The sequence below is a fragment of the Choloepus didactylus genome, chromosome 8, assembly GCF_015220235.1.
Source record: "Choloepus didactylus isolate mChoDid1 chromosome 8, mChoDid1.pri, whole genome shotgun sequence".
Lineage (NCBI taxonomy): Eukaryota > Metazoa > Chordata > Mammalia > Pilosa > Megalonychidae > Choloepus > Choloepus didactylus.
In genome coordinates, this window is record NC_051314.1 from 103249471 (window position 1) to 103275683 (window position 26213).

At 37.8% G+C, this 26213-nt stretch overlaps 2 protein-coding genes across 5 annotated transcripts in view; both read left to right on the forward strand.

Annotated features, from left to right (window-relative positions):
* Positions 1-5210, forward strand: part of TMTC1 (transmembrane O-mannosyltransferase targeting cadherins 1) — a 289639-nt gene extending 284429 nt beyond the window's left edge. The window contains exon 21 of one of the 4 annotated variants that reach the window (XR_005218412.1): positions 4665-4683. Coding sequence is in view for 2 of the 4 variants with exons in the window: in XM_037846482.1 (XP_037702410.1) it covers positions 4665-4760 (96 nt within the window). In the remaining 2 variants the exon portion in view is untranslated. Of the gene's footprint in view, positions 1-256; positions 4082-4664 lie in introns of those variants that run through there. The other 3 variants (XR_005218411.1, XM_037846482.1, XM_037846483.1) reach the window with 3 other exon arrangements.
* Positions 5211-5652: 442 nt separating this feature from the next.
* OVCH1 (ovochymase 1) overlaps positions 5653-26213 on the forward strand; it is a 76578-nt gene continuing 56017 nt past the window's right edge. Inside the window, 9 exon segments of the mRNA XM_037846485.1 lie at positions 5653-6595; positions 6855-6952; positions 7782-7837; positions 9417-9537; positions 20030-20139; positions 20249-20379; positions 21118-21211; positions 23803-23877; positions 24821-25001. Of these exon segments, the coding sequence (XP_037702413.1) occupies positions 20076-20139; positions 20249-20379; positions 21118-21211; positions 23803-23877; positions 24821-25001 (545 nt within the window). The 5' untranslated portion in view covers positions 5653-6595; positions 6855-6952; positions 7782-7837; positions 9417-9537; positions 20030-20075.

Genomic DNA, 26213 nt, shown 5'->3' on the forward strand with positions numbered 1-26213 from the left:
AAATTTGTTGATTTTGAAGGCTATCACAAAGCAAAGAGGTTGTCAGCTCTATAATTCCAACTCCCTACAGGACTTCCCAGCCTTTAACTCGTGCTTTGCTGAAATTTGTAACGTGTTACCTAGCATGCAGTCTTTTTGCAGTGATTGTGTAAGAAAACCCAAACCATTATATACAAACCATCTTATAAACACTGTAATTTGAGGTAGCATAAAAAGCAAATGTGTGTATTTTTGTGATCTCTATTGAATATTCCAGATACCCCAGATTGAGGAGCTGCATTCAGCTGAAAGCTGAGATCTGTTCCCCTGCCCAAAATGGCTCTCAACCCCAGCTGCACTGAAGAACCACCTGGGGGTCTTTAAGAATGCCCTGATGCCCTGGCTCTCAGGTGATTCTACTATAGCCTAGAGCTCCACTCTGCGACTGACAACTTTAAAGGGAGTGTAGGACTTTTACAAAAAAAGAGGTTTATAATCTTTTGTAATTTTCACTTTTTAATCTAGACAAAAATGAGCCAAAGAATTCTAAAGGATCATTTATGGCACAGATGGTTATTTGAGACTATCCTTCTAAGATTGATGAACAAGTGGTTGGATGGGGTGGTTTTGTAATTGTGGCAGTTGAATTACAATTTGGCTTCATAATTACACAATTGTTGGTTCTCAGGTGGAGAGGAATTGTCTTGCCATTTTCATGAACCAGTCAATGTGCCAGAATATAAAATTCATATTTTTATGGCTCACAGAATATGTTCTTGGCATGGTTTATTCCTAGAGCTGCCCCACACACACACACACACACATACCAGTTTTTGTTATTTAATTGCACTTGTTAGAATCTGTTTAAAACCAACAAAAAAATCTGCTTTGATTTGTGATGGATGTGCCCCTTAGATTAATAAATTTATAGGGTATTAATAACAACAATCAAAGCAAATGTAGTCATAGGTGTTTTGTTTGTTTTACTTTTTTCTCTGATTTCCAATTCACATTTGAATTGATTGTATGTTGGTATCTCCCAAATATAGCAGAACTTAACTATGTTAGTCATCTTTTTACATTTTATAGAAAGTGTAAATACCAGTCAAACCTGCCATTTAGGCTCCAGTTAAGTAATAGAAAAGTTTACAATTCCAAATAATAATATAGGTCAATATTATAACTTTTTATGACTATTTCTCAAGTTCTTATTAAAGCAAAAGAAAAATATGTTGAATAATTCTTCCAAAAACATTATTTCCCTCATTATTAGTAGTCAGGTAACTTAAAGAGAAGAGATAAATAACTGCAATCAAAGACATAGTTTAAGTAAAATAAAATGGCACAACAAAGTGGTAAGATATCCATATCTATCAATTGGCTTATACTAAAATGTTACATTTAAATATGGAATTGGAAAGAGATGTCTACATCCAGAAATCCAAGAGTCTTTCTATTCTCAGTAGTGCATATGACATATATTGGATCACATTTGGTAGTTTCTAATGTGCAAAATGTCCCTTGGGGGTTATTTGTCTTGCTGGTCCATAGAGGGGAGCACAAGTCCGAGAATCAGGAAATTTGGGATCAGGAAATCCAGGGCTCTGCCACCTAGGAGCTACCTCATCCTGGGCAGGTACCCAAGGTCTAGTCAGTCCGATGGTTCCATCAAACTCAATGAACTTTTGCAAAGGTTACTGTTGAACCTGGACTGGAAACACTGCATATGAGGAGATAAACTGATAAATGTTGCCTTTGGTTTAATGATTCTTAAGATAATTACCAAAACAAAGCACATATGCCAGCAGTCCTAAAAGTGACTGCTGCCCAAGTACTTCAACATGACAGAGGTAATTACTCATAATTTGCAGTCTGTGCACTTAAAACTTCTTACAGTTTTTTGTTTTTTTTGTTTTTTACTTTTCTGGGGAATAAAATACAGACCTTCCTCCTAAGAAATTAAAATATCTGGTAAAGCTATGGTTTGCTTTTATAATGTGGAAATCATTTGACTTGCTGTGACTCACCCAGATTAATCCTCAATGGAAAATGACTTGCATTATGTCCTTTTTTCATAGTGCTTTTATTTCCTATTTTGATCTGTTGTGTATAAATGTGTTTTTGTTACTTTTGTTGTGCCAGTTAGAGATATATTTCCCATAAAGAATTTCTCCCATTAAGTCTGATAATGTACACTTTGCCTAGGTCTTTCCAAAATAAAGTTTATGTAAATGTCTATTTTATACAAAATATGATGAAAATAATTTTATCTCATTTCGATGTCTCAAGCACTCTTTGGTTAGTACTCACTGATATCCAAGTCACCAGTATATGTCTGCTTTAAAAATACAAAAATCATCTTTCCCTGATTCATTGATTCATTGCATTGTCTGGCTTTGCATTGTTCTTCTGTGTGCTTCCTGCCTGCTCTTTTCCCACTCTCCACAATATCAGGACTTTAGCTACTCCAGATCTCCTCCCCCATCTCACTTAGTAGGTGCCATCACCTCTTTCTTCACACAGTAAATAAAACAGGTACTGCCTGAATTGCCTGTACTCCATATAAAACTTACCTGCACCAAGTTCTATCTTCTCCTCTCTCCTGTTGGCACATGGAAGAAGAGGGTCCTATGATCTGAATTTTTGCCTCTTCTGGAGCACTTCATTTCTTAAACTCTTCTTTAACTTCTTTTTGCTGGATCTTGGCAATTCTCATCTATCTTAAAACACCCACAGAAGTAACCACCATCAAAATCATTTGAAAAAAAAAATCCTTCATTTATTCCTTTTTCCTTTATAGCTGCTGCTATATCTCTTTCTGTCCTTCATAGCTAAACCTTTTGAATGAATTGTCTTCACTCATTTTCTCTACCCTCATCCGTCACATTCTCTGTATCACAGGGATACCTGACCCTGCAACAAATATGCAAATGAAACTGCTGTTTCTGAGGTTACCACTAATCCCCTTAGTGCTGAATCCTAGGCCTTGCAGTACTTTAGGGAGGGTTCTAGAGTTTAGAGCAGTGGTTTAGCTGGAGATGGGAAAACCTTTTTTAAAATTTTTTTACACAAGCATCATTTGCCCATGATTTGCTCATCTTTCATGGATTAGACACATAACACACAGTTTTACAACTTTCCCTAGAGTTGGGGTTCCATCAAGACTCTTCGAAGATGTCTAATAGCAGATTGTTATTGTCCTGCCCTAATGAAGATTTGCGCAATTAGAGGCAAATCCCCCATATATCACAAGTCCAATCTGGGGTAGTCCAAGCACTGACCCTCCTCTGACATCCTATCCTTTTTAAAGTTATTTTTTTTAAAAAAAATCCATTTGGATGCTTCAGCATCACCACGAACTTAACATATACTTAAACCATTATCTAAACCCAATGACCTACTCATGCTGTATGTACACAATTCTTATCAAGTTGATCTTTTTTCAATTTAATGATTAAGCATTATTTCAGTAGGCATGTAAGGGGCCAATCCTCTGTACAGAAGGACAAGGGCTCACTTGAGGCTGCAAGGTTTGAACTCTGGAAACAGAGGGAGCTGTGCTGTAACAGGAAATAAGACAGTGATCAGCCCCATGCAGATCTGAAATGAAGGACCCACAGATGTTGCTGCATGTGCATCACATGCAGAAGAGTGCACTGGACAGCGACTGTGAGCTTTGTCAGAAGGGTAGCCTTGGAGTGACCAGGAACTTCAATGTTGTGGGCCCAACTGTTTTTTCACAGTGCATGTTCAATTATTTTTCCTTCTCCCCTTATATTTAGTAAGACTTTTTGGTGGTTTTAACCTAACCTCTTGGTAGGAAGAAAGGGGAGTATGGCCCACTTAGGGGTCAGAGCTTTCTTTGGAGGGCAGTGTACCCCTGGGGCCAGCATGATGGCTGAATGATAATCCTTGTAAGATCACCAAGGGGGAAGCACACTGGTGGATTGGAGTGGTAAGGGCCATTGGTCAGGCAGCCAATCATACCTGGGGACTTTCTGGACAGGTCTCAAACCTGGAGAGTCAGCACTTTTATTTTCACAGAAAAGTTGTTTTCCTTACCGAGTCCCTCCAGTGCACCCTAGATACCCAAGGTTGAAATCCAGAAGTCATTTATATATATATATATATATATATATATATATATATATATATATACACATACACATTATATCCATTTCACATTGTTCCGTTGTTTTTAACAAAATGTAAGTCTATTGAAATGTTGCCTTTATTCCTCTCCATCTCCCCAAACCTCAGGCTAATTTACTATGAAATAGTATTTAGGGAAAAATTCTGACAATCTTAGAAGATTCTGATTGAAACTTCTACAATTAACAATAAATTAATTTTGATCATCTTAAATGATAGATGGAATGTAGGTAGATGTCTAGAATCCTACAGCTTTGGCATTCCCCACTGAAGCTGATGATATTACTGCCAGCCAGAAAAGTAATGGCAGGGTGAACATGATCTTTCATATCTTACGTATTTGAAAACCCTGCAGTGTCAAGGGCTTCAACAAGCTTCTTGAAAGGTTACTTTTTAGAAAGGTTACTTTCTAAAACTTCTTAGAAGGTTACTTCTTAGAACCTTACATCTCAAGAAGGCAAACTTCGTAGACTGTTACTTCTTAGAAGGAGTTTACCATATTAAACTTTATTAACTAGTCTTTCTCCTTTCAGAAATCTACCTGCCTGTATCTTGTATGGATGACCAGTTTCATTGACCCTCAGCTTGGCCCGATCTCCCAGGTCTGGGACAGAATTCACTTGAGCTAAGCGTCCCAGCCACTGATCATCTTGCTCCCCTGATTTGTCCTTAGGGTCCACCGCACACCTATTTGCGGCCCTCCAGCCACCGGGAGACCTCGTGCCCCGGGCCGTGAGCTATGCAACACCAGCGGCCAGACAGCCGCAGCGGCTCGGGAACCATCCTGAAGAGGGAAACCTGCGGGCCCAGGCGCTGCTCAGGTGCGCCCAGTCAGCGCCAAAGGGAATAAAGAGCGCGGCAGGTGGGAGGCTCGCGGCAAACTGGAGCGAATGTTGCCTGGCGTTGCAATCTCTACCTGTCTAGTTTTCTCAGTCTGCGACCAGGAAAACAGAGCTGTATGACTCCCGGGGAGGAATGTAGACCCGGCATCGTGGGACGGAGAACATCTTCTTGACCAAAAGGGGGATGTGAAAGGAAATGAAATAAGCTTCAGTGGCAGAGAGATTCCAAAAGGAGCCGAGAGGTCACTCTGGTGGGCACTCTTACGCACACTTTAGACAACCCTTTTTAGGTTCTAAAGAATTGGGGTAGCTGGTGGTGGATACCTGAAACTATCAAACTACAACCCAGAACCCATGAATCTCGAAGACAGTTGTATAAAAATGTAGCTTATGAGGGGTGACAATGGGATTGGGAAAGCCATAAGGACCACACTCCACTTTGTCTAGTTTATGGATGGATGAGTAGAAAAATAGGGGAAGGAAACAAACAGACAAAGGTACCCAGTGTTCTTTTTTATTTCATTTGCTCTTTTTCACTCTAATTATTATTCTTGTTATTTTTGTGTGTGTGCTAATGAAGGTGTCAGGGATTGATTTAGGTGATGAATGTACAACTATGTAATGGTACTGTAAACAATCGAAAGTACGATTTGTTTGTATGACTGCGTGGTATGTGAATATATCTCAATAAAATGAAGATAAAAAAATAAATTAAAAAAAAAAAAAAGAAGAAAACAGAGCTGAAGTCCCTTTGTGTGGACTGGAGACCATGGGGGCGCTGGTGGGCACTTGTTTATTGCTGCTGGTCGCCATCCGCCTGCCCCAAAGCCCAGGTGAGCCCACAGCCCTGAGAGCTCAGGCTGCCGGGGAGGCTGGAGAGCGCTGGGGAGGGATGGCGTCGCTGCTCCTTAGCCCGGGATTTCCCGTGTCGGAGAACCTTCTCCAGGTGCGTTTTGGAAGAAAGGGTGAGGGAGGTTAGTACAAGCCCGGATAGTCACAAAGAGCTTGGGCAACGTTTACTTAGTGAACTTCTGTGGATTCTGGAGTTCTAGCGTTGAGACAGAGCTGCTAGCCCTGCTGGGGCTAGGGCGTCTCCTCCAAGGAAAAACAATCACGTGGAAGTAACTAGAAGCCAAATGTCTCTCTTCCAGTAGGAGCATGTTTTTCCTCTGTATTTTTAATGCAACCTAATTTACATCATTTGCATCCTCACAGAGTAAGCCCCATTTCAGTTACCACAGGGAGAGCAGGTTCCTTCCTGCTCCAGTGTCATCTTATAGGCGCCCAGGCTGAAAACGGACAGGAGAGGCTATGAGGCACGTTCTACTCAAGGTAGGGCTGACTGAGGGACTGGCACCCCTGGGGTGTAAATAGAGACTGCAGCTGAGTGTTGCTACCAGTAATATCAGAACATCTGAGCCTGAGGCCAGGAAAATCTGAGTGGGAAATCTCTGGAGTGAACCCTAAAATAAGTTCGTATGTACACATATGCACATATGCTCTTCTACACAGGACTGCAGTGCGGAATCTGGGCGGTTGATTTTAAAAGTAAGGAGACTGTCTTGTAATCTGGGTTCTTCTCTAGTTGGATGAATTCAACAGTTGGTGGACATCCATGGCAGGTCAGTGTAACAAAGGCCTTGATTTCTTCATGAGAAACATTGTGATATTTCTTTTTTCAAATATCAAAACTTCAGGTCAACAAGTCATTTTTCTCCTGCCCTTTCTCTACCTCCCCACCAATTACCTTGTAGGAAATATCTTAGTAAATCATTTATATCAGTATTTTAAGAATGTTGTATTAGATTAGTGGAGTTTCTAATGTTTTTGGAGGAGAAAATGTCTGTGGGGTGATGTGTTCTTTTCTTTCTTCTTGGACAGGTATCCCTAAAATTTGGTGAGCACCACTTCTGTGGAGGAAGCTTGATTCAAGATGATTTGGTTGTTAGAGCAGCACGTTGCCTGGTCAGCCTCCATGAGTAAGATGTGGACTCTACTGTTGCTTATCAAATCTTGACTTGTGGCCATGGGATTGGGAGATTGGCTGCTGTGAATATCATACAAACATTCAGTCTCAGTCCCTTTTATTAATTTTGCCACCTGGCCCACCCGCCCCACTGACCTTCCTGGCCCCTCCCCTCAGAGACGTGTGTGTGTGTGTGTGTGTGTGTGTGTGTGTGTGTGTGTGTGTGTGTGTGTGTGTGTCCCAAAACTGCCCTTGCTTTCTGCTCTACTTATCAGAAATTCCAAAGTTTCAAACACTATCTGGCATTTGTGGAGTCAGGGGTGGCGGTGGGGGTTACTGTCTCTAATAGAGTATTAATACCAAATGTTAAATGGGTGCTTCAAAATTTTAATAATCTGAGTTTGTCATTAGGAGGGGGGAAATACTGTGAAAGAAGCAGATACTTAGCTGGATTAAAAGAGGTACTAATAAGAGTAAAGGAGAGCCAGTTCTAGGAAATAATTTCTATGTTTAAAAAAATGGTACAGCATGTATAGACAATGGTTTGTGTACAAAAGAAGAAAAGGAGGCCACACTTAAATGCATTTTGTGGAAAGACAATGATGATATTTCAACATGGAATTAACAGAATGTAAAAACTTCTCAGACAGAAAATCGTGACTTTTTATTAACCCAAAAATAAATTGACAGTTGGTAGGAATCAATAATGAAGGATGACCTCCTTTTCAGATTTGGAACTGCCTAAAGGTAAATTAATCACTTTTCATTTAATTACTTGAAACCAAGACAGTCTTTCCTGGGAGAAGCAATTACTTATTGAAACATTTTCCTTTTGATTTTAGGAAGCAAATTAAAAGTCTGATTGTGACTGCAGGGGAGTACAACCTCTTTCAGAAGGGTGAGTAAGAACAGAATATTCTTGTCTCAAAAATTGTTATCCATCCTGGGTACAACAGCCTGGGAAATAAGAATTTTGATATTGCCCTACTATATCTAAAACAAAAGTCAAGTTTGGTAAGTAGGGAGAGTTGCAGTATCAAATATGCAATGGAGAAAACTATTTTAAATAGTTCTGTACCAGGTAAATTTAATTTTTTTTTATGCATCTAATATTAGAATAGCTAAGTTTGTTACTTTTAAAAATAATTTTGTTCAGGCTATAACTTATAAAATGACTGCTGTAGAGGCTGTGTGTGCTCTATGTATGCTTCATTTACCAATCAGCATTTTCAGTACTCCTGGACTAGATTCTAGACAATCTACCTATACTCAAATCTAACCAAGGAGTTTGGGGACATTTGGAAATGTTCTAAGAGACTTTTCTGTCACTCTTGTGGACTAAGTATTTGATACTCTCAGCATATAATTTAAAACTTCTACATAAAGTATGAAAAATATGTTTTATAAAATGCAAGAAAGGAAGTGTTCAGAGGCCAAAAATAATGAATACACAAATCCAGAGGCTATCTTTGCCCTTGGTATACCTAATTGATCATTAAGAATCTAAAGCTTAACCTGGCCATGCAAGGGGCCTGGATGGGGATAGGAATGGAGTCGGGGAGAGTCTGACTGGAGACCCCATGTAACCTGGGACTTCCGAAGGGTGTTGCTTTAAGGATGAAACAGAGGGGAGGAAGAAATTGTCACGTAAAGTGAGGGCATGAAGTAACTTACCTGTTTGAACCTTAGCTCTGTATGGAAGGTTCTCAGAAAAATCTGTAATCATGAGCCAGCCCTCATCCAAATTTGAGGCTGGAATTCAAGTTACCTGTGTGGTCCAAAAACTCCATGCCAAGACTTTAGTTTAAATTGGTTCCAGGTGAGTAATCAGGTTTTTGGCAAAGGCAAAAGTAAATTCTCTCTGAATAAATGAACCTTAAATCCCGGCTTCAATGTGTTCCCCTAGAGCTTTAATGAATGTGAGCATGTAATCAAATCAAAGACATGCAGATAAATTTGTCACCAAAGAGTTGGAAAGAATAACTAGACTCTGACCTTGGAAGACTACATAGGTTAAAATAGTGATGAAAAATATAAGTATCTTCTTAAGTTTAAAGAAAAAGAGTAACAAATGACTAAGGAGCAAGAAAATATGAAATGAAGGGGAAGTTTTGATAAGGAGCCAATAAAACATAAAGTCATGAAAATGTAATTGGGAGGTATTACAAACTTAATAGAAGAATTAGGTAGAATTTTAGTTCAGAAGTGGAACTAGATGATCTGAAATTACCCTGAATGCAAGAAGAGACAGAGTAAGAGACAGAGAAGGTAAACTGAAAGAGTAAAACATGCAGTTGGAGCTGTAGAAAGAATATAGAATATGGGGTGGGGGGGGATTATTGAAAAGTAAGTAGCTGAGAATTAGTCATAATTGATGAGACACAAATATTCAGACTTAAGTCCAGACTTAAGTCCTAGAACTGTATATAAAAATAAATACTGCCCCACTCATCCTTGTTAATTTTCCTTGGCCACAGTGGGAAAATGAATGCCCCTTTGGAGAGGTGACTCCAAAAAATACTCTTTGGAGAGTTAACCTTGTTCTGCAGCACTAACGTCGAGTGATGATCATCTAGACAAAGAATGCTAACATCTAAGGTAGGAAAATGTGGGTCTGGAAATGCCAACCTGTCCTTGAGAAACTTCTTGTCTATTGGAGGGGACAAAGATGTAAATAGAAAGTTGGAGTAGTGGTTGGTAACCTGTAGATAAGCCCACAGAGCTTTGAGAGGACTGAGGAGGAGGGATTAGGAAAGCTCAGTCCTGAGGGATCAGGAAGTTTGCCATGTATGGGAGCATCATCTGCAGGAGAAATGGCACAGGGAGCAGCCTCTGCAGAAGAAAGTGGGATGAGGTAACACAGCTTCCAAGAACAAGAACTTTAGCACAGGAACCCAATTCTTTGAAGGCCAGGACCCAGAGCTGCTGTGCGTGGTGTTCTCTCCATTCTTCTGACCTTCATTGTAGTCTGAGATCAGTAACCTAGGTGACGAGCTCCAGAAGCATGAGGACGCTGGTCCAGCTTGAATGCCAGCCCTCCCTGAGACAAGAGCCGCTCTCAGCAAACTTTGATTTAGTCTTCATAGTAAAATCGCTCTCATTATTGCTCCAACTGCAGGGAGAAATTGTCTCCTGCTAACAATTCTATTCCATTATGATCACCTGGAAGAGAAGGTTGAAAAGGTTAACAAGCCCTGAACAAAGGTTAATGACGATAATTTTCCAAAATGGCAGTGAAATCATGCAATAACAGTTAATTCCACAAATGTATACCAGAATGTGATAAGTAATTTAAATAAAACATTCTTGATATCTTTCTGAGCTTCTCATCCCCTAACTGCCTATTTTTTTCTAGCCCTTCCCCCTATAATTAGCCATGCTTTGGAAATAGGATTAAATTAAGTTTTCTTAACTAATCTCTTAATTTCAAAATGAGATGAATTGAATCATATATTACTTTGAAAATCATATGATTTTAATAGTAAACATTTTACTATTTAATATTCATTTACTATCACATTGTCAAAATACTTAATTTAAATATTATTTGAATGTTATTGGGAAAGGTATTAAAACTATGAGGACTTGGATTAGGGTGAACCCCTTCCAGAAATGAGTCCAGGGTGTATAACAGAGGGCCTGAGTTCTGTCCAACATGTGGATGGAAGCCAGAGAGGAGGGTGTATGTGTAGTTTCAATCATTTGGATAGGCTGAGTTGGGAAAAATCACCAGGAAAAAACAAATACAAGGATTGTACTATACACAAAATCTGAATTTTATTTCAACTTTTAAATTTAAACTCTAAACATCCTGTTCTTATTCACGTAACTTTTAAATTTAAAAAGTGACACATCTGAAAATGAAAAGAATAATGGAAACTCGAGCCATGCTATTGCTAAAAGTTGTGTGCCCTTACTTTATGTCTTAATACAAAGGCTGTTTATTATAATCCAGGACCTCTAAAAGGTGGTAGGAAAGCCCCATATTAGTCCCCTATGCTCTAAATTTGAGAGCCTCATGATTTGAGAAAAACCTTAAGAACTCTGGGTGAAAAAAGAACACTATGATTTAGGAAAGGCTGCTTACAAATACAGTGCATCTAAAAACATAAGCATTCCCATAAATATAACCATGAACTGTGCAGTGTGAACTTACTTCTGTACCATGTGCTCTGAAATGTCTGTAGGTAGGACAAATAATGAGTGTCTTTCCCACATTTTGGAAGACTGTAAACCTCAGGGGACAGTGTTGTTTGGAGAAAGTGGGAAGACTTCTTACCCCCATTAGAAAGAGGGCAACTACTCTCATAATTGGTACGTATCCTAGGTAGGGATGATTCCTGCTCCCTTCTCCAGATCAAGTCACTTAAGGGAATATGTTTTGACAATTTTATCTACTCTCTCAAATTCTTTATATGATTGATAGAAACATCTGTCTGTGACACCTGATATTTTTTGGCTGGCAAATATTTACTAATAGGTATTTGTGATAAGCATGAATACAGATAGCAAACCCACCTGGTATTAAAAATGGCATTTACCTGAACTGATATATTCAAATATTGAACACTAACAGCATCTGATGATGATATTGCTATACTAATTTAGTGACAGATCATGTTACTACCATGTATACAGAAGAAAGTATATTTTGCTGAGCATCACATAGAACACAGAAAATAGTTCATGCTCTGTAAACTTTAGGATCTCTTTAAATATTTTATATCCTGTACTTTGTATGGCTAAGATAGCTTTAAGCTTCAGAAATTGGTTCTGCAAGCATCTCATTTTGTTTAGTGATATAAACTCATTTTTAAAATTGTGTTGAGCATTGAAGGGAATACAAAGGTAGATGAGAACTCTGAGTTTATAATCTGACAGGAGGAGAGACTGGACAAAAATAACTATAGTAAAGAATTTGATGAAATAACCTTTGTAATCCACACTACCTAAGTGCTATGGTGCTATGGCAAATGGAGAGACTGATTCCTATTTTGGGCCGTGTGTGTGTGTGTGTGTGTGTGTGCTTGCACATGCGCTTAGAGTGGGGTTGTAGGAATGCTTTAGAAAAGGAGTTGGTATTGAAACTAGGCATTGCAAGATAGTTAAGATTTTTTTTTATATAGCTCAGGAGGTCTTTTGTAGCACTAATATTTAATATTTCAACAGATGAGGAAAAGGAAGAGATCATTCCAAGCAGAGGGAATTAAGTGTAAGTGATATCAAGGAGGTAGGGAAGATCAGGGTTGTTGGAACAGTGAATATCGCAGTGCAGCTGGAGAGTGATGTGAGTGTTAATAATGAGAACTGGGATAGCAGTGAACGATGAGGATAAAAAGGATGGTCGGGTCTTGACTGTAGAGTGCTTATGCTTTATGGCACAGGCAATAAGAAGTGAAAATGACGGAAACATAATAATTCATAAAATCAACATCAAATGAATATAAATACTTGTTACAAGTACGGTATGGGAAAGATGTGGCTTAGTTGTAGCCTGTGGAGAAAAGGCTTAAGAGTCTGAGTTGACCTTCTGTTATGGTGACAACTTTGTGATGCTATGATTCCAATAAAGCCTTTGCCATCGTTGCTTAAACTGCTAGAAGAATACCAGAACAAGAGTAAGAGTCCTGTTTATTAGTACAGGGTACAATACCAGAACAAGAGTAAGAGTCCTGTTTATTAGTACAGAGCACAAAGGGTCTCTAGGTACAATCTTTGGAGAGGGACACTGATAAGGTAGAATTTATCTGAAGGTCAATGGCCAAGATGTAAAGAAATTTGGAAAAAAAATGTGAGGAAGGGTTTGGAAGAACTAGAGATATTTTTGGTTCAAAGCAGCTTTGAGAGGAGCATGGAGCTGTGTAGATTTAGCTGAAGGTTTATTAGAAAGGCAGAATTGGACTTGTTCTGAGAGCTAAGAACTAGGAGTTATGGGTCGAAGTTAGAAAGAGGCAGATTTCAATCCAATAGCAAGTAGTTTCTAATTTGAGAGATTTCCAAAACTGACTGACTTGCCTCAGGAGGCAATGAATTTCCTGGATAAGTAGATGTTCAGCAGTGAATGGGTGGTCATGGATGAGAATCTAGAAAGCATTATATGTCGGATAAGAGGCATGCAAATGACAGCCAATTTACCCTTAAGTACACAGAATCTGTGTCTCAAGATAGACAAGGAAGTGTTGCAGAGATCTCTGCAAGAAAGTTGAAGACAAAGAGGGTAGTTAGTGTTGGATATTGCAGAAGTCAAAATGAGTTCAGTTAAAATGCCATTGAATATGGCAATTCAAAATTTGAGAGCTGATTTAGTAAAATTGTAGAAGTAGATGTATTCATAATGCATTAAGTGGTTGTGAAATATTTGATATCTTTCTTTCACCAAATAGTCAATGCATTTTTACTGAGGCCTTTGAATGTGCCAAGTATCCTTTAATTAGGTACTAGAAATGCGGCAAGTGAGTGAAGAAGAAAAACTGCTTGCCCTTGTGGAACAATTTGGAAAGTGGTGAGTGGGAACAATATAAAAATTAAGTTACATGCAATAGGTGGTGGTAAGTACTATGCAGAAAAATAAAGCAAGAAAGAGGCAAAGGTTTATTGCTGGGGGGTACAATATTAGAGAAAGTAGTTAGGGAAGACATCATTATAAAGATGATACTTGAGCAAAGTCTTGAGTAAGGTGAGGAAGGAAATCATATGGTCAGCTTGGGAAGGAACATTCCAGGCAGAAGGCATGGCAAGTGTGAGGCAGGAACACTTTTGGTATATTTGGGGAACAGCAAGGAGACCGAAGAGCTAGAGCTGAGTAAGAGGGGGGAAGTAGGTGTGATTAGGCGATTAGCAGATGGTTAGATTATTTAGGCCTTAAAGGAAATGAGGACTTTGGATTTTACTCTGAATGAGATGGGCATCCGTCATAGTAGAGAAGGGACATGATTGGACTTACATTTTTTAAATTGTAGAATATAACATATATACATAGAAGTGATAACTTTCCAAGTACTATTTAACAAGTAGTTTAGAAAACAAATTTTAAAGTTGTTGGGGTTACAGTTCCACCATTTCATTTATTTCCTTCTAGTTATTCTCATACCCTAGCAACTAAGAAGAAGAAAATTATATAGAGATTGAGTATTCATAATCCTTTGTTAAATCCCATCTTGTTTGTTGCTATCCCTTCCTCCAGTTTAATCATTTTCCTGATCTTCAGGGAGTCTTAGCAGTGACCACCTTAGTTGTTCATGTTGAAAAGGGGTGTCAACATTATGGGAAAAGGGGACACTTCTGGTTGATGTTCTTGAAGAGGCTATTGCCTCTGGGTTTGGAGACTTAGCTGGCATAGGAGTACCCTAAAGAATTTAAGTTTCTGAGGAATAAACTTAGTGTGTGAAACTTTTGTAGTGTCTCAGATAGGGATCTGGGTATTCTTTGGGGTTTTTGAGACTATTATCATACTGTGGTCTTTTGGCGTATCTAGCTGAAGCTTGCATAGGAGTAACCTCCAGGACAGCTTCTTGACTCTATTTGAATTCTCTTAGCCACTGAAATCTTATTTCATTGCCTTTCTTTTCACCCTTTTGGTCAAAAAGGCATTCTCAGGGTCAGGGTCAGGCTCACTCCCAGAATCCATGTCCCACATTGCCAGGGAGATTTATTCATCGGGGCAGGTGGGTGGGGTGGGCCTGTCCCACATTGAGGGGAGGGTGGTGAATTTATTTGCAGAGTTAGGCTTAATGAGAGAAAGTCTACATTTAAGCAACAAAAGAAGTTCTCTGGAGCTGACTCCTAGGCATAATTATAGGTGGGCTCAGCCTCCCCTTTACAACTATGCATTTCACCAGAGCAAGCCTCAAGATTGAGGGCTTGACTTATAAAGTGGGGGATTCCGAAGTTCACATAGCATATGTTATGTCCACAATAATCCATCCATATCTCACATTACCATCACTCCCCATTTTAAACAATCCTCAGGACCCAAAACACCTAGTAGCTCTTTTTAGCCCTTAATTATTTGTCCCTAGTATTTGTGTGGTACTAGTATGGTATTGCTGTTAATTAGAATCCCTAGTATACGATTATACAATAGGTAGATTTTTCCCATATACCGTTCTGTTTTCAATTCTCTGTACTAGTGTCATGCCTTAAAAGTATGTCATGCAAGCACTTATCTATATTTGCAGTGCTAATCTGTGGAATACATGCCTTTAAACAACCCCTTTTTTTAGGGGTGATGATTGTTTGTTAATGGGATTATAAGTATCAGAGTTGTTGAAGGCAAATAGGCTTGAAACGGACTTACGTTTTTAAAGGATCACTTTGGCAGTAGTGTTGGATATAGGTTGTAAACGGACAAGCCCCAAATCTTGGAGACCAGCTACTGCAACAGTCCAGATAAGACACTGCCATGGCTTTGACCAGGTTTGTAGCAGTAGAGGTGGTGAGAAGGGATAGGGCCAAGGGATTTGCTAGTGAGTTAAATTTGGCTTATAAGAGAGAAGTTCATAAGTGACAGCAGGGTTTTTACCTCAGCTATTGGAATACTGGAGCTACCATTGTCTGATTGTCTGAGAAGAGGAATACTGCTCAGCACTACAAAGAAAGAGAAAGATGACACCATGGCTTTGAGTTGTAGGGTCATGCAAAGCATTTTCTTCATTTGGACAGATGTGAGAGTATGAGTGAAAAGTCAAGAGATACACATGGGAGTGTGATGCAAGTTTCATGAGAACACAACAAATAAATATTTAGCCTTGGAAAGAAGGAAAAATAATCTCATTCCTGAAGAAGCAACAAAAAATAAAGGTAATCAGTAGGAAAGTTGAAAGGACTTATATTAGATATCATCTTAGTAACCAAGAGATTTCCATTGCTTCAAGTTGAGGGGATGAAGTTGGGAGATTACATGATTAAGAAGATAGCTTATAGGGACTGTAAAATAAGTAGTTACCTAGAAATAAATAAAAAGACTGAGTGACATTTACAACCCAGTCAGTATTAGTGTGAATTTGTACTGTATTTCAACACATAAGATAAATTGGTTGCAAATTACCTCATTATATGTATAAATATATTTAAAAAACAACATATCCAGGATTGGGAGATACCTATATAAAGATGGAGCACCAAAGGCTACACCTTCAGTGTAAGGATAAATAAGATGTAAACCCACTCACATAGAAATTTACATGCCTCAATCTTGGCACTGGATGTAGGGAAGGGTGAAAAAATCTTCTCCGAGAATTTGAATCAGAAGCTACTACTCAGGCAGGTCTACAGTCTAAATCCACACCACTAGTATAGTCCGAAACAGCTCTAGCAGAAAATTAAAGTAGGATGAAGCTGGCAGTGCCTCTAGGTGACTGACAGAAGCATATCCCACCTACCCTCCCACCCCCAAAGAATTCTCTGAATCTAGGCCTCCAGCAATTTTAAGACTCCATTAACTGTAAAATGCATTCTGATTTTAGAAATGTTTAAAGGTGAAAGAAAAGATAAGTATTTTAGAAATGTAATACGTTATAGAGCCAGTTCTCCTAATTAGAGCATGTCACAGCATGCTAACTTCCACAGCATATTAACCAGCCTTGAATGGCGAAAAGGTCTTGTAAATTTCAAATGGAGTATTTCAGATAACGATAAGGGAGAAAGAAATAATGTGGAGAAGGAACAGGGAGTTACAGATCCTAGAAGCCCGTCTTTATTTTGGTAAGTGGTAGCTAGACTCTCAGAAATGGCAGATAGCACACAGGCTGTCTTCTTCCCCCGATACCCATGGGAGGCATCGTGCTGACCAGAATCTAGGACAGCTCCTGACACACAGACACACGCTCGCACACCCGCGATGTTTGAATGAATAAATCAGTGATTGATTTTGGCACCCCGCTATTACTTACTTTGACTAAACCTCAGAATCTTCCTGCATACAATAATCACTAACAATAAGTCAGTGTTGGTATATGACGTAAAAATCTGCTTTCATCTGAGTTAGACATTTTGAGACAGAAGATGATTTGACAACAGGGGAAAGTACTAGCCTTTGAAATCATGAAGACTGAACTACAGTTTCTGTTCTGTAAGAGACATAAGGCTTTTAACATTGATGCCAGTTTTCCCATTTGGAAAAGGAGTCATGTCTTTCCTGCCTACCTCTGAGGGGTGGTGAGTCTCAAGAAGGATGATGGAGGTGGAGCACTTTTTAAATTGAAGTGCTTAGAAAAGTAAGATTTCTAATAATTTTTGCAGGTAATTACTTTTTAAAATGAAGTACTTAATAATTTAGGCAGCTTATTTTTACATCTATTTTATGGATGATGAACTTCAATAGAAAAAGACCAAGAAATTAAGGAGGGGATGTTTGGTAGAAATTATTGGAATTTAGTTTTTGGAAACTGGATCTTAAAAAAAAAAAAAGTTGGATAACATCTCTTACTAGTTACAGGGCAGTGGTACTGTTAGCAATTTTAAGGATGTTGATAAAAAAATGAGTTTTTGGAAAGGAGTTCATTCTGACATGTTATATTCTAGATAAGATTGCTTTGCATTAAAATGATGAAGTTAGGCAAGGAAGAAGGATTTATAGCCCTCTATGGTTTCTTTTCTTAAATAATAATACAAATTCATTTAGGAAAATAAATGTAAAGGATTATAGGTTAAATTATGTAAGATTGCTTTCGAAATGTTGAAACATGGTTCTGACCTTACTAGGACTTAGTAAAATGACACTGAAACCCAGGAACTGTGGCATAAACTGAACTTGGAGGATGTAGCTAGTTAAGGGTTATTGTATGGTCAAACCATAATTCATAAGAATTCTCAATCTGTAATTCAGCTGCCAGGTAAATATAATGAATTTTCAGTTAGACTAATAACTCAGAACAGAGACCTGAATCTCACATTATTTTAATTTATGGACAAAATTCTAGCATTTTATAATCAATGAAATTAAAAGTATAGTTTCTGGTTATTGCTAATTAATACTCATTTATTTGTTGGATAAATGTCAGCAATTTGAGCATAAATAAGATGGTATCATAAAGAATTCTCATTGCCTTTTGTTTTCTAATACCCCATAAAATTTTATTATTGGTGAGTTAATGAGCTTAAAACACAGATATTAGAAGTTATTTTTCAAATTTGATTCTTCCATTTATTATATTTTCCACCCTCCCCATCCCCATCTTGTGTAAGGGGAAAATAATAATACCAGAAGATAAAATTATCCTGATAAAGTTTACAAGCTTAGATGTAGAAAATCAAGTGACATGTGATCATGACTATGTATCTTTACAATCAAGCAAAGGAGTGCTTATTAGTAAGTATGTCATGTTTATTTTCATTTGTCATTTTAGAGTATCTAAGAGACCAAAGAAGTGCTAAAGGATCTAAAACTACATTTTTGTACACAACGCAAATATTTTTTCTTGCATACTGTGCCTCTCTTAAAGGGGGTGGGGGGAGTGGAAATGGTGCAGAGCATGTTGACTGATCTTTCTCTTCAGTGTTTTTCAAGTTGGGTGCCAAATAACACATTCCTTCCTCAAGTTTAACAACAGAATATTGACTGAAATTGATGTCGCAAGTGTCAGAAAGCTTCCTTTCATTTTTATCAAAGGGGCACATATTTTTCAGATTTGATAAATGGAGATGAGCAAAAGGAAGAAAATATGAACCACTTATAGCCCTACCACCCAGAGATAACCACTGTTAGCATTTTGATGTATATATATCCATGTACATGTACTAACCATACACACTTTGAACTGTACTGTACTTTGTTATATAATGGACTTTTTATCATGATATGATAAATTTCCATGTCATTAAATTTCTTTTATCAAATATCTCTTAAAAGCCATATACGCATAGTTGATATATTACTACAGTTGAAGTAATTAAGCATGATAGCAGTTCTCTACAGCTGGTAGATCTTTAGGTCTCCAGAAGGCCAGTGCTTAGGACAAATGTCTCTTCATAAATATTTAGCAATATACTATGTACAATATATTGTGTCAGGTGTTGCAATATATATTGAATAAATGATATCATGCTTAAGTCCTGCTATATAGCCATGCAGTGTTTCTTTCAAATAACTCATTAAAAGTTGAACATCATATATCGTGCTAGACAAAAATTTCTACCCTTAATGAACTTGAAATCTGGTGAGGTAACTAAAAGTGCATCACAAAGTAGGAAATGATATAAGAGTAGGAAATGTATTGTGATTGAAAAACATTATCTCCTTCCTTAAACAATTAAATATAGAGTTGTTATATAACCAAACAGTTCCATTTCTAGTTATATACCCAAGAGAAATGAAAACAAATGTTCACACAGAAACCTGTATATGGATGTTTTATAATAGCCACAAAAGTAGAAACAACTTGAATGTACCTCAGTGTATGAATGGATAAACAAAGTGTGATATATCCACACAACAGAATATTATTCACCCATAAAAAGGAATGTTAAGACATGGGAGAACCTCAAACATTATGCATAGTGAAGGCAGCCTGTCACAAAAGCCTACATATTATGTGATTTTATTCATATGAAAGCCCAAAATAGGGAGACGTATAGAGAAAAAAAGTAGAGTAGCAGATGCCTAAGGTGGCAGGTTGGGGTTGTGGAGGGGGATGTGTGATAGCTAAGAGGATTTGGGGTTTCTTTTTGAAGTGATGAAAATGTTTTCAGATTGGCTGGGGTGATGGTATACATATCTGTGAATATACTAAAAACCATTAAATTCTACCCTTTAAATGGGTGAATTGTATGGTATATCATCTCAAAGCTGTTTTTTAATAAAGGAAAAAAGTAGGTCTTGTTTCCCATAGGAATCTGGAAAAATTGATAGGAGAATTGGCCTTTGCATTAGGGCTTAAGGAGTGAGTAGAATTGGACATTTGAGACTTGGCGGTGAGAAAGTGAATGGATAAGTAAAAACATTAAAATATTAAAGCAGAGAATGTGGAGTGAAGGGACCACTAATTAATTTGTTTGGAACAGAGAGTTCAAGGAAAGTGTTAGGAAAACAAAAATATATAAGCTTCTTTCCATTACTTTTTAATAGTCTTATTTCAATCTTTTTCCTCTTAAGGTAAGGTCTGTGGAGATAGATTGCCCTCACCATTGCTGACAGACAAATGAAGCCACCATCACTTTTGTTTGACACAGAAAATAGTGGCAGCGGCTTTGAGCTTACTTTACGTAAGTAATTCAGATATTTAATTTCCTGCTATTTTTTTTTTTCACTTGAGGATGAGGAAGAGGAAATGCCTTTGGCCATTCACTTTTGGTTTCTCCAATACATCTGCAGATTCAGGTTGTGGGAGTGTGGCTATGTTGGTGAAAGAAGGGATGATTCACTCTGCCAATTATCCTGACTTATATCCCAGGAATGCAAAGTGTCATTGGTTCATTCATGCCCCAGAGCAACACATTATAAAGGTAAGCAACTAAGGAAATCTTTACTTGATGTAGAACTTAGCTATGTTAATCAGGCAGTACTTACTTCATGTGGACAGTTAAATTGCCACTGTGACCAGAAGTTGCCATTTGCCTTTTTTTTTTTTTTTTTTTTTTTTTTTTACTTTAAAAAGGGATCCATATATGTGGTTTAAAAAGTTTCAGCAGTTAAAAGAATATACAAAGAAAAGTAAGCCTTTTTACCAAACTGCCATCCTATCCCTGGAGGTAAGCACTAAGTTTCTAGGGTATCCTTGGAGAGTGTTCTGAGCATTTATCAAGATGTGAGAATTTATATAGGTTGGCAGTGCTTTTCCACTTAAAAATATCTCAAAGATCTTTTCCAGATGAGCCTACAGAGCTCTTCTTAATGACTACATAAAATTACATTGTGTGATGTTCCGTAATTTACTAAACCAGTTCCCTATTAAGGCAGTTTTTACTTTTTGTCCTTAATTGCAGTGTGGCTGTGAACATCTCTGTGTCACTAATTTTGGACATGGGTGGGTGTAAATAATTTCCCAGAAATAGGATTGCTGGGTCAGTTTTGTCCATTTAAACCCGGTAGTTGTTGCCCTACAAAGAGGCTGCAATTATTTACTTCCTTCAAGAGCATATGAGGGTGTGACAGAGAGTCCTTTAATTCACAGAAGGAAACTTTTTAACTTTATTCTTTCTCTTCCTTGACCACTTCTCTGTTTATGTTTATAATTTGTACAGTTGGCATTTGAGGACTTTACTGTTGAATTTAATGAAAACTGTAATTATGATGCCGTTACGATTTTTGGTGATCCAGAAAAGAAGCATGAGTTAGGTGGGTAAAATTCCATCCTGTAGCCTTACTGTGGAAAGTTTTACACCAAAACCAGGTAGTGGCAGCATTGGCTGTTTTCCTTGGGTATTATTTGTATAGCAAGAATCTGAAATTCTTTTGAACTGGGAACTAACAGCACCATAAAACTAGTTTTAAAACCTGTAAACCAGCAGCTGATTTGCCAGCCAAGTTTTTAAGAGAAACGAAATATTTAAAGAATCTTCTGAATACTTGGAAGGTGAAAAGGAAGTCCCTGGGGAAAAAAGCAAAAAACAGTAACATTGAATAAACTTGTGGCAGTTTTTTAAGGTAAAATTTTGAATTTACTTCTTTCTACTCCTGATATTTTCATTTTTGTCCATGAAAAGTAATCAAAAGCTGTCTTTTTTACTTGGGTCTTGAAGTTAATTTATGGAATGAAAACTTCAAATTTACTTTCAGTTATGACCTAAAAATTCACTGAGTATGAAGAATCAATTTCTAGCCATGCAGTCACTGTATTAGAAGTTAAAGTCTCTCAACTTGGTGTTAATTAGCATAGGTGGGAGAGTAGGAGTATTGATGGGAGTATTTATTTAGACATTAAAGGCAGGTAAGTGGAAGCACGATCCCATGATCCAGAAGGCTCCATGCGTAGTGTGGGGCCCAAGTGAGGCAGGAGATGTCAGGGTCACCTATTCACGTAAAGTTTAGCCATCCTCTGCTTGGAAAGCAGAATACACAAGCTTGCTTTTCTTTTATCCACCTCTACTTGTCTACAAATTAAAAATCATTTGAGGTTTCTGTGTATGCTAGGAAACAGATAACTTTATCCTATTTATGGAGCTTTTTCTGTGAAGTAAAATTACAATACAGTGCTATCTTAAAACCACATGAGATATAAGTGTGTGCCTACAAACCAAAGCTGAAGAAAACCAAAGTTGCTGAAAAAATTAATTGTGTGATATTTAAACTCTGCTTTCCAATTTTTTTAAAACTATAAATCAAACTTTCCTAAACCCTTTTACAGCTAAACTGTGTGGAACCTCGAACCCTACCCCAATATTCAGTCCTAGTAACATGATGGTGATACATTTTAAAAGTGATGGTGAAAATAATTTGTGAGGCTTCAAGGCTACATTTACCTTTTTGCCCTCAGATGAGCATGAACATATATAAGAGTGATTTTTGCTAATGAAATATATATAGGGAGGATAATTTAGCCATGGTTATGTACATTTATGTACTTGAATCACCTGAGTGTCATAATAAAAATACAGATTCTTGGGCCCATTTTTAGAGATTTAAATTCTATTGGTCTGTGGTGGGCCCAGGAATCTGTATTTCAACAAGCACCTGACATGATGCACAAGAAACTGCATCTACTCCCACAAAGTCTTCAAGCACTGTATGAAAAGTAGAGATGTGATTCAGAAATTGTCTGCTTCTGTTTTGTGACATGAGAGGATTTTTATAGGTTTCTAAGCTCTCTAAGAGTGTAAAGTACTGCTTTCCCAGACAAGAGGATCGTCACATGCAAAGATTCTAATGAAAGAATGGATGATGTACAAAAAATTAAAAGTAATTCAATATTGCTGAATTGATGGAAGAAATGACAGAAAAGGCAAGCATTAGATCATGATGGACACAGGGAATTGTATAGCACCAGAGTGATAGGAGAGCTAGCTAACAATTATCAATTATAGATTAAACATTTCACATTATCTCATTTATTCCTCCTTTACCAAGCTAGAAAGTGCATATACTGTCCCCCTTCTTACAAATGAGGGAATTGAAGGTTAGTGACATTGCTAACTTTCCCACAGACACAAGGCTGGCATTCAAGAGGTGAAGCTGGAATTCAAAACTTTGTCCCTCTGACTCCAGAAGACAGATAGGGGAATTAGGGGTGAATCTACATGCAAAGGGAGCAGTGAGCAAGTCACTATAAGAATTTATTCTAGGTGTCTTTCTTGGTTAGCTGTGTGCTGGGGAAGGAAGCTGTGAAGGAGGAACATTCAGCATGATTTTCAGGTTTCTAGCTTAGGTGACTTGATGGAAGGTGGAGTTGCTAAATGATATAGGGAAACATGAGAACAAAAATATGTAGACTGTCAATCAAGATCAGTTGGTTCCATTTGAGACATAGTACTTTGGATGAGTTTGTGGGAAAATCCAGGTAGAGATATCTAGCAGTCTTAGAATTCAGGAAAGAGATTCAGATTGAATATAGAAATTTGGAAGTTATCTACATGTGAATGAATAAACATAGAGTTAAATAAGTACCTTGCAGAATATCATTTCAATCCCAAGAATAGGATCTGGAAAACAATACTGAGGTTGAGAAGAGATGGAAGTAGATCTATCAAGAAACCGGAGAGTAGCATCATGGATCCAAGGGAGGAAGAAGTTCTTTAAGGGGCAGAGGCAACAGGGAGATTAAGAGAGATAAAGAAATGACATTTATGGGCTCGGACTTTTAGTAAAGGTAGTGTTAGAGAGATCAGCATTATAGTTTTTTATGACTGAAGCAGGTAAGCAAGTAGGGTCAGCTAGTGTATGTTATGCTAAATATTTTAAATTTAAAAAAAAAACACCTTTTCGTTTGATAGACTCTTTAAACAAGATTGGACAGACATCACCTCCAAAAACCAATCCTCTTCCTCCTGCAAAAGCTATTCCCTATGGTAAGTTGATGGCCATGTTGTTACTATCTGTTTACTCACCTTTCTTAATTGATTAGATTTCTCTTCTCAGAAGCCTCATCTAGCAACGAATCTTGTTTGAAGTTGTGAATAGGCTCTTACAAATAGAGGGAAAAAGAAATAAGCTTATGATAGGAAGAAAACAGTACTAAGAAAAATTCTTTCTTCTTGCCCTGTTTTGTACAAATTTAACATTTAAAATCTTCTTGGACTGCATTTAATATATGCATTGTGGGGGCAATGGGCCAATCAGTCTTAACTCACAATGGCATTTTTAACTTCCTTGTAATCTAAAGCATATGGATAAATATGACAGTCTTTCTTTGCTCCACACGCAAGTATTGAGTGTGTTCTAGGTGAGGGAGTGGACTAGAAAGTTGTACGGGAAGCTGTAAGAAGAGTTGTCTGCCTGTAACCTGGGAGTCAGAGGAGACAGCATTTGAGCCAAGTCTCAGTGGTATTCTGGAAAAGGGAAAGGCATTTGACAATTCTATAATGCCTGAGGAAATGTGGCATGTTTGAGGATGGGTAAATGGTTTCATACAGTGAGAACAAGAGGTTGAATAAAATATACATGATGAAGAACCTTGTATGCTCTGCTAACATACTTGAAATTTTTCCTTTTAGAATGTGAGTTCCATGAGGGCCAGGATTTTTGTGTTTTATTCACTGATACACCAAAATGCCTAGAATTCTGCTTGGCAGCTAGCAAGCTCTAAATAAATATTTGTTGAATAAATGAATGAATATTCTGTAGACCAGTACCTACAAACATGATTGCCCAGCACAGTCACCTGGGCAGCTTTGTAAACTCAGAGATGGTCCTTGGAATTACTACTCTAGGCTATGGCAAGCCATTGGAGGATGAGTGTTTTCTTAGTTATTTTGTCTGGATGAGACATTAGTTTCATCTTCTTTGCTGTAGACCTCTGCGGAATCCCTCCGTTCAGTCCCCAGTGGCTTTCCAGACGAATTGCAGGAGGGGAGGAAGCCTGCCCCCACTGCTGGCCACGGCAGGTGGGCTTGAGGTTTCTAGGAGATCACCAGTGTGGAGGTATCTTTATCAACCCAATTTGGATTCTGACTGCAGCCCACTGTGTACAATCGTGAGTGAAATGAATGATTTTTTGCTAACCAACTTAGCACATGTCCCAGGCATTGTATACAAGTACAATTAATTGTCCAGTTACTGAAGCCTTCAAGAATTCTTAAGCAGGAATTTTTAAGTGTTTATTCTGCATAGCCGTCTATCTTCTCTTTAAATATCAGTGAGAAAAAAGTTCATCAAATTTTGCAATTGCTCATTCCATTTATGGAGATAGCTCAGATTATTATGTAGAGCCAAACTTTACTTCCCTATTGTAGAAATCTATTGGTCTAAATTTACTGTAGTTGCAAAAAAACAAAAAAACAAATCTAGTTCCTCTTTCATATAACAGTCCTTCATGTATTTGAAAATGTCTCTTACATGGCCCTTTAATTTTTAAGGTAATGCCCATAATTGTATTTGTTGTTAGTAATTCCACATATCTCACCATACTATGCACCTTTCTGTGTATTGATTTAGCATCTGAAAATATCATTCATATAAGTGGAAAACACAATCTAGCACTTAATAACTGGACTCTGAGTGAGCTAAAATTTTGATTAAATGTTTTTAAATTGTGAATTATTACATGATATGAAAGTATAGGTAATTTTTAAAATTATTGTAAAATATACTGGGTCCCCAACACTTAGCTTAGGAAGTAACTTTACAGTTACCTTTTAAGATTCCCTTGTGCCCCTCCTAACAGGTAAATGCTATTCTAAATTTTATATTAATAATTCCTTCTCTCTCTCCCTCCCTCTCTCTTTGTCTCTCTCTCTCATTTATTTTAAGTTTTAGCATGGCTGTATCGCTAACAAATAAAAAAGTATTATTTGGTTTTGTTTGGTTTCAACCTTTAAATAGAATTGTAGTTTGCTTTCTTCTGTGACTTGCAGATTAAACCATGTGTGTATATGTATATAACTAATTAATTCATTTTCAGTCCAAACTAGTTAAGTCAATCACTTGTGAGTAGGTTCTGGACACCTGCTGGTTTAAAAAGCTCCACAGGTGCTTCCGACGTGCAGCTTGGGTTGAGAACCCACCCTTACCATTTTCACCCCCAACTTGACCACTTCCCCACTTGCTCACAGCCAGCCGACCCCACAGCCTTTCTGTTCCTCATCCACACTGAGCTTGTTACTGTCTCAAGGTCTTATCAGTTCTCAGTGGCTATTCCCTCTGTCATCAGATATCATATTATACTTAGCTGTCATGCCTGCTTACG